The 10,000-nt window shown below is 34.8% G+C and overlaps 1 protein-coding gene across 12 annotated transcripts in view; it reads left to right on the plus strand.

Moving 5' to 3' along the window:
- Nucleotides 1–10,000, plus strand: part of LOC106881096 (anoctamin-10) — a 191,356-nt gene that overhangs the window by 161,916 nt on the left and 19,440 nt on the right. For all 12 annotated transcript variants that reach the window (XM_089352086.1, XM_089352075.1, XM_089352084.1 and 9 more), the window contains 2 exons: nucleotides 2,547–2,682; nucleotides 8,751–8,888. In XM_089352086.1, coding sequence (XP_089208212.1) covers nucleotides 2,547–2,682; nucleotides 8,751–8,888 — 274 coding nt within the window. The remainder of the gene's footprint in view (nucleotides 1–2,546; nucleotides 2,683–8,750; nucleotides 8,889–10,000) is intronic.

Raw genomic sequence — 10,000 nt, forward strand, 5'->3', positions numbered from 1 at the left:
GAGTTTAGTGTCCAATGAAGGAAAGGTATGCATAAGTGGGCTGTTACACCCCTGGCAGAGGCCTTGGATTTTGGTCTCACTTGGCTTGCCGGGTCTTCTCACACACAACATATTTCCAAAGGTCTCAGTCTGTATATATATATATATATATATATATATATTTATATATATATATAAGAAGCTTGCTTCTCAAGCACATAGTTCTGGGTTTAGTCCCACTGTGTGACACCTCGGGCAAGTGTCTTCTACTATGACCTCAGGCCAACCAGAACCTTGTGAGTGGATTTGGTAGACAGAAACTGAAAGAAGCTCGTCATATATATGTGTGTGTGTGTCTTTGTGTCTATATTTGTCTCCCCATCACTGCTTGACAACCGATGTTGGTGTATTTATATCCCTGTAACTTGGTGGTTCAGCAAATGAGAATGATTGAATAAGTACTAAGGCTTACAAAGAATAAGTTCTGGGGTCAATTTCTTTGACTAAAAACTAACTTTTTAAGGCAGTGCTTCAGCTTGGCTGCAGTCAAATGGCTGAAACAAGTAAAGGAATACAAGAATATATGTTTGTGTGTGTGTGTGTGTGTGTGTGTGTATTCTTTTAACACCATAAAGTTAAACCCTTTATGGATGGGAAACCCAGGGTAACCCCATAAACTGGCCTTCCCCCAGGAAAAAAAAAGAATATATATATATATATATACACACACACACACACACACACACACATACATATATATATGTATAGTGTGTGTGTGTGTGTGTGTGTATGTGTGTTTGGCTATATGTGCAAGTATGTGTAGCTGCTACATCTAGTTATGTGTATATGTGCATATATTTGCAAAAATGTATTCATGTATCCATATATCTTGCTCTGTGTGTGTGTGTGTGTGTTTGTGTGTGTGTGTGTTTGAGCATGTGTTTAAGTGTGTGCATGTATGTTAGCTATAAAGCAAAACATATGAAAGCTATTATTTACCTTTTAAGAAGTTGCTGATGTTATAGCAGTAACTATAGTTGTTGTTGCTGGTAGTGGTGGGGGGGGGGGGCAGTGTCTGTTGTTGTCATCATCCAGGCTGTCAAACTGTTCTAGCAAAGCTCCACAATGATAGGTACTACTTCTTCAATCACCACTACCACCACCTAAGATGGCTATTGTAATTAATTTCTCCAGACTATTGTTTCACTAGCCAGACCTTGTAAATCTAGTGTCGGCGGTGGTGGCGGTGGTGGTGGTGGTGGTGTTGGTGGTAGAATTGGTATTATTGCTTTTAGGGTTGATTATGTTATGGTAGAGGTAAAGTTGGTATGTTATTGATGTCATTGTTAGTCTTTATGTTATCATGTGTGTGTGTGTGTGTGTGTGTTTGCCTCTCCTTGTCTTCACATTGGACAGTATTTGTAAACAAGCACCACCATCATGCCAGTGTTGTTGTTTGTTTCCAGTCTTCCTTGAAAACATGCCAGGCCACAGGAAAATACTACCTTAGTTGGAAATATACATGGATTAGCCATAGGAAGGGTATCCATCTGGAGAAAATCTGCCTCAACGAATTCTGTCTGACTCATACAAGCATAGGAAAGTAGACATTAAAACAATGATGATGATAATGTTGGTGATGATAGTGGTTAGGACATCTAGCAATAATATTAAAATATTTAATATTTGTGATTATGACATCTTTAAGTGTGTTACATCTGTTGGTGGCATGACAGTGTTTGTAAATAATGTTATATCAGTAGCATTCTGATGTTAAGACATCTGTTCATTGAGAATATGACATCTGTTCATTGAGAATATGACATCTGTTGATTCATCATCATCATCATCGTTTAACGTCTGCTTTCCATGCTAGCATGGGTTGGACGATTTGATTGAGGACTGGCGAACCAGATGGCTGCACCAGGCTCCGATCTGATCTGGCAGAGTTTCTACAGCTGGATGCCCTTCCTAATGCCAACCACTCCGAGAGTGCAGTGAGTGCTTTTACATGCCACCGGCACGAGGGCCAGTCAGGCGGTTCTGACAACGGCCACACTCAAATGGTGTTTTTTACGTGCCACCTGCACAGGAGTCAGTGCAGGTAGCATTAAAGGACTAGAGCTGGCTTTTTATTATAGATCTTTTGAATATGGGGTTACGTACTCAACTGTAGAGTAACAGAGAGCCAGGGCAGTTGAATATAGGGTCCAAGAACTTGCTCCCCATCATGATTTTGTAGGGTTGTTGATCATATTGTTACAAGCACTTTTATCTTTGTCTTTTGGATGTGAATCTTGAAACTGAAGTTTCCACATGACACCTCACGTCCTCTCTATCGTATTACACAATATACATGTCTTCACTATTGGACAAACTTTGAACTCTGACCTAGTATGACTCAATATTTTTCACAAATGTTGTATTCATTCCTTAGACAAGACACTTGGGTCTACTTAACCTTGATATGTTGCTTATTGTCATTATTATGTTCCTATCTCCTTTGATATTTTATATGAAGATATGAGAAAACAATAACGAAACCTACTTCTTTTTGTTTATTGTAGAAAACGTTGCTTTATTTGAGTGCTACTCCAGAGAAATTATTACTTGGAGCTGAACTGTTTGACTTGAAGAAGAAGTACAATGATGGTTATTACAGAGATTTCAACATTGATGACCTGGAGAACTTCCAAGGAGCAGGTACCAAGAAATGTTTAATAATCATGCATTTAAAACACTATTTTCTAACTATGATGACAATTTGGTATTGGAGTTAATGTTTAGATAAGTATTCAACTCAAACCACACATTTAACTTTGCAGCCAAGATTGTTTTGTTTTTTCATTTTCTTTTTCCATTTTAGTCTGGAAGAGGTGGTACTGCTCATAGCTTTTGCAGGTTTTTCCAGGACTGATGAAGTTGATGCCATTGACGTTCACATTGATTTACTGTAGGCTGATGTCTGTAGCAAAAATGTAAACAGAAATGTAAAACCTATCTAAGCAGTACCATGGTAAAGTTACTGTAATACAAAAGAACATAGGCTAGACTGAATTTTTAGTAGATAGCCTTTCTTGAATTTGAACCTTGAATGTTTAAGTTTGAAACTCAAAACCACTAGCAAATAAATACTATATTTATTAATGTTACCCAGAGATAATTGCCAATACTGATTAATATATTCACGAAATATTAACCAGAGTTAATTTTGGTTATATCACTGAACTCTATTATAATACCTGCTGACATTGTTTTCCAAGCCAGTTGTTTTTAACACCAGTTTTGGATAAGTGTTGACAGACAAAAAAGAAAATTTAATTTTTACACCAAAAGGGCCCATGGAATATTCTGGAACTTTTTAGTGAGTTTATAGAAAGGCTGGAGTTCAGCTACCCGTTAGAACTTTTCTCATTGCAGTTGGGGACCAAATGTCTTTAGACCTACTTTTAATAAAATAATTTTCATCCTTCAACTTTCTCTCTAAGAAATTATTCTTGTTGTAACCAGGGACTGTCCTGTATTTATATGAAATCTTTGAATTCTCATCTTACAGCAATTTCGCAATTTCTTATACACACATAACATACATAAAACAAACTGTACCTATATATATATATATATATATATCATCATCATCATCATCATCGTTTGATGATGATGATGATGATATATATATATATATATATATATAGGTACAGTTTGTTTTATGTATGTTATGTGTGTATAAGAAATTGCGAAATTGCTGTAAGATGAGAATTCAAAGATTTCATATAAATATATATATATATATATGTAAATGTTAGGTTGTTATTAATAAACATTGTTGAAGATTATTCTTTCTTCTCAACCTGTTATTAGAGATTGAAATGTAATTCAAAATGAAGGAATTATTTCCTTCCTGTCACTAGCCTGAGTTTTCATTTTGTCCAAACAAGTATTGCACACACAACCTTTAACTGTCACATAATAGATCACTATAAGATCCTAATTACTGTCAGGAACTTGATTTCAGTACAGTTCCTGTTGAACATGTCACAGTGTCAAAGAGACTTTGTAATGGATAGCACTACAAGGAAACCTGGCTCAGACAGGTACATTTCCAGCCTCTAGACCAGAGTTTTTCAACTAAAGTACTGTAACATACTTGCATCCTACATATATCATGAGAGTGTGCAGCATGGTTCTGTGAGGAGTTGGAAAATGCCATAATATTTGAGTGTGTTTTTATACCATGCACATATCTCTGTTTAAAAACAGTTTTAATACTTTTTCTTTTACATTGTAAAACTTCTTAAAAGCTAATGGTGTGCTGTTACTCTTTTAGTACCTTACTCCATGTGCTGAAGATAAAAAAAATGTTTGAAAAATCACTGCTTTATACAATGTTTTAATTATGGCATTACAGGGTAGGGTTAAGTTGAAATTTAACAGACTATTTTTGCTTATGCTAATTTCAGAATGAAGGACAGAGTTGATGGTTTGTTTGGTGCAATGCAACCATACCTTTGACTCCTAAGTAAGTTACTATTCAGTGGAAATACAGGAAAAGATGTTTGGATGGGTTGATATATTGGAGGTGTTGAATTTTGTAAGTCATTGATGTGAAGAAAAATGTAGAAGAGGCATATAGGAAGGTCTGGAAACAAGTTATGGTGGAAATGAAGCATTTTCATATTTATTTTTCAACTCTGATGTTCTATCAGAAATATTAGAACAAATCTTCTATTAGATTACATACTTTACTCTTCCTAAATATTCAGAGGTTTGCTGGATTTCTTTTTTTTTTTTTTCCACATTATTTTTTTTATATAAAGCAGGTGACCAACGAAAATTCCATTGGGACAGAAATATTTTAATTAAATGCAAATTTAAAGGAGTGCTTAGTTATGCCATAAATTACCAATGGTGTTGGTCTTTACTTCCCAAGATCTGCCAGATGTCACATCCTTGATTATCGTCTATCATTGTGTTAGCTATTTACATGACATTGGTATATATAGGGCATTTTTTGTATGCGTATACAAGACTAACAGCAATACAGTCACCCTGCTCTATTCACTGTCTATTGTCTTCATTGTCAATTTGTGTGTAACTTTGCTTTACTTTCCCACAAGTTTTTTTTATCAATTTCCCTATGCAGTATCAACTTTGTCACAGGTTACACAAATAAATTAGCAAAACAATGTGGTATTTAGAAGTATTTAGAACTATCTGCCAGTAAGGAACATCTAAGATTTAGCCAATCAGTTATTGTCTTAGGTTCCTTTTGGTGAAATCTTAACAGCATATATTATATTTTTTAATCTTAATAATTACATCATGAAAGAGGTATTTTAGCCATTTAAAAACGTACAAAAACATAGTAATCATTTTCAAACATTTCTTTTTAATACATTTTACAATGAAGTGTCAAAAAAAAGTTTCATCATGCTTCAGCAACCTAGTCATTAACACACTTCCATTGCATCACAAATCACTCGTCAAACAAGTACAACTGTGAAATATTTTAATCATGTTTAGCTGATTAACGCCAATACAAAGACACAACAATAAACACAAGAAAACACTAGAACATGAAAAAAAAACCCAAAACAATGGAAATACAAGACTTAAAATAAAATTATACATCAACTGACTGAAACAAGTAAAAGAATAAAAGAATAAAAGAATTGTATACTGTTGATGTCATGAGAATTAAATAAACTTTCAAGAGACTGCAAATGTATTCTTTTGTAAATTATCTCGAAACATACACATAAAGCTATATATAACAGCATAAGCACCCATTACACACTTGGAGTGGTTGGCATTTGGAAGGGCATCCAGCTGTAGAAACCATGTTAAATCAGACTGGAACTAGATGCAGTTCTCTGGCTTACCAGTTCCAGTCAAACCATCTAATCCACGCCAGCATGGAAAGCAGATGCTAAATGATGATGATGATGATGATGATGATGATGATGGTGGTGGTGGTGGTGGTGGTGGTGGTGGTGGTGGTGGTGGTGGTGGTGGTGATGACGATGGTGGTGGTGGTGGTGGTGATGACGATGGTGGTGATGATGGTGATGGTGATGATAATGATGATGATGATGATCTGTGTGCTTTGAGATGTTCCAAAAATGAATTAGCATACAATTGTATACATTAATACCACAAACTTCACTCACAGTTTTGTACATCTACAGGTTTGAGTTTAGATAGAATAGTTGAAGTTAACGATGATACCTAAACTCACTCTCAGACACTGTCAGAGAGGTTGCATAAAAAGATATTTTGTGCCTATATGTGTGCAATACACAAGGTTTGTAAGTTATTTACTATACATACTGCTCTATCTTTCTCTCTCTTCCTCTCCTTTCTCCTTCTCTCTCTCTCTTTCTCTCTCTCTCTCTCTCTCTCTCTCTCTCTCTCTTTCTCTCTTCCCCAATGACTTTTTGTGGTTAAGCATCCAATTGCTCTTGACACATCCAATGCAGAATTTCCAAACAGCCACACAAGAACTAATGATGTATACTTGTGTTTATCTCTTACATTAGTTCTCTGTATCATAACTAGTAATACTACTGAGTATAGTAGTTGCTTAACCACTGCACTGGAAGCAGAGTGGATGATGATAATCAACATGGAGCATGGAGCTCTAAATTTAATCGTGTCAATCATAAATCAATTTTCACACACAAGATACACTATACGCACACATATGCACACGCACTCACAGATATTGAAAATAGGCCACAACATTCCAGATACCATATTTGAGTATTTGAGGAGCTCTCTGGATGTGGTTATAGGTGCCAGCTCATTGATGTATAGATTGGTTATAGGATCCTTTAGAATCTAGGCATATCAACAAGTAGTTTGTGAAGAGACCATCTTCTAGTTTTATCTTGCCTGTTTATACGTGTTTAAAATTTAACCTGAAGATGGTGGATTTATGCTATGACGTAATCTATGAATGCATCAATAAAATGCTACCAAATTTCAAATCCCACTTGTGCTCTTCTTACGCAGACACACACAGAGACACAGACACACACACAGTCACACAGACACAGACACACACACAGAGTTAGTTCGAGGAAGTCATATCGTAATTAGGGATTATATAATTCAAGGTATTCCACTGGTTTAATCCATATCATATAATGCGAAAGTCATTGATATATGTTTAGGATTATTGAAATTATCAATATCGGGGGGAAAACAAGAAGAAAATGGAAAATAAATAGATGTAATTACTAATTCATTTTTTTCTTCTTGTTTTTCCCCCAATATATATATATATATATATATATATATATATAACAGACTGACTCAAGGTCTGAGAGTTTCATGCATTGGCACTTATTTAACTAATCACAGGTCGAAGGCCTGTGAGTTTATATACCTATATATATTTATACACACACACACACACACACACACACACACACACACACATATACACACACATCATCATCATCATCATCATCATCATTATTATCATTATCATCACCACCTTTGTTGTCTAATGTTTCTTTTGCCATGCTGCTACGGTTGGACACTTCTACAGTTACCAACAAGCCAGAGGTCTGCCTGGAGCCCCAATGTCTACTTTAGCATGGTTTCTATGGCTGGATATCCTATCCAACGCCAACTACTTTACCGAATGTACTGGGTTCTTTTTTAATCATGGTATGATGGTTCTCTCTAGACACAGCAAAATATATCGTTGCTATTATGCAAAAGTGTTGTAAGTCTAAAACATTGCCTTTTCAGAAAACGAAAAAATAGTTTCACCATTCCATTTCTTTTTAAATTAGCAACAGTTTCAGCTTAACAATAATACTTTGTTGATGCATAAAATCGTAACTCCATGCATATATGATATTTTCAGTCAGAAATATTTTTGCAAAACTCTGATATGTGGGGCTTACTACACTTTTGAAAAATGCTAAACTGTTGTACTACTCTTTGACAATTTTCATCTGAAGCAGCTGGAGATACGATAGTTGGACCAAAAGAACCGGTTATTGCAAGCAAAATAAAATATTGAAAACAAAGCATTTGACCAAATTTGGACATAGGACAGTTTAACATAATAGCAACTATATGTATGTATGTGTGTGTGTATATGTATATATATATATATATATATGTATATATATATATATATATGTATATATATATATATATATGTATATATATATATATATATATATATATATATATATATATATAACCAGCCATGAGCTGTCAACTCACTTTGCTATTTATTCTATATATACACAGTCTTCTAGTCTCAGATTTTAGTTGATGATAAGGAGATAAATAAATTGGAAATAGATTTCATCCCTATGGCCCCTACTGTGTTCCATGCCACTCTAAAAAGTTGTAGTCTGTTCTCTTAACTATTCCTGCTACAATAGCAACAATGTGAACTTCTTCCATCCTCTTTCTCTGTTAAAATATTTAAGAAAAATTATAGTAATGTGTCTTGTCTGTTGAAATTCCATATTTGTGCAGCTGAAAATAGTGCTGTATTTAAAAATTGATGTAATGGTTGCATTGTTCAATTAAATGGAGCCACTTCAAATGGTCATACTGCATTATTACTTGAAATCCTGTTACTTATCTTGATTTTATTCACCTTACTTCAAGCTGTGTGGATAATACCAGACGGACTTGTTGCTTCAACTTAAGTACCTAATTCAACTGAATCTTAATTACTTCTTATATATATATATATATGTATGTATGTATATGTATACTTCTGTTGTTTATTGCAGAGGACATCAGCTCATTCTTCTCCAATACCGAGAAAATCACGATAATATATCACTATCTCTGTGGTCTTCGTGCCCAGCAATCTGATACCCATATTCCTGGATATCCAAATGCAAAACTCTACCCTGGCAAAAGTTTATGTAAGTTCTGGCCACTCCTAACCTTCTGTATATTTGTTTCAATGTGTTTGTGCGTGTGTGTGTGTGTGCATGTGTGTGAGAGAGAGAGAGACAGAGACAGACAGACAGACAGAGTGATAGAGAGAAAGAGTTTGTGTCTGAATATGGTTATATATTTACACGTACATACATATTTATACTTGTGTGTGTGTCTGTGAAACTACAGAAGTGTGTGTGTGATTGCTGTACCAAAACTAATGTAAAAATGGGCTTAACTTTTTAACAAACTGTGTGCACATACGATTGTTGTACTTGAAATAAAAATAGGCCTCACTTTTCTGAGTGTGTATAATGATTGTACTAAAAGCAATACATAAATGAGTGAAATTTTTCAGTGTGTGCAAACAGCAGATATCCTGAAATTAATGCAGAAATCAGCTTAACCTTTTTGTGTGTACATATAATAGCTGTAGCAAAACTAATACAAAACTGGGCTTAACTTTTTAGCAAATTATTGTGAGTGTGTATATATGTGCATGCATGCATGCATGTCTGTGTGTGTGATTTGTATTGTGTACGTGTGTTTGTGTGTTTGTATGTGTGTATGTGTGTGTGTACAAGAATTGTACCGAAAAGTAATGCAAACATGGGTTTCACATTGTAGTAAAAGCAATACAAAAGTGGGTTTGACTTTTTAACAAACTTTGTGTGTGTGTGTGTGTGTGTGTTGTATCAAATATATTCAAAGAGATTTAACAATGAAACAAATGCATCACTTACAATTGAGACTATGTTGAGCAGTTCTACCGACAGATGTAACTTGATGTAATAAAAAGTTATGTCCACTTTTGTATTACTTTTGATACAACCTTGTGTACATGTGTGTGTGTGTTCTATCTCGGAAGGGTCATTTGACCAATAAGAAACACAGTTCTATTTCACTTTTTTTATCATTATTAATCAAATAAAGGCAGTAAGCTGACAGAATCATAAGTAGGCAGGGCAAAATGCTTAGTGGCATTTCATCTGTCATTACATTCTGAGTTCAAATTCTGCCAAGGTCAACTTAGCCTTTCATCTTTTCAGGGTTGATAAAATAAGTACTAGTTGAATAGTGGTGTCAGGATAATTGA

The sequence above is a fragment of the Octopus bimaculoides genome, chromosome 5 (assembly GCF_046866305.1).
Source record: "Octopus bimaculoides isolate indiv1 chromosome 5, ASM4686630v1, whole genome shotgun sequence".
NCBI lineage: Eukaryota > Metazoa > Mollusca > Cephalopoda > Octopoda > Octopodidae > Octopus > Octopus bimaculoides.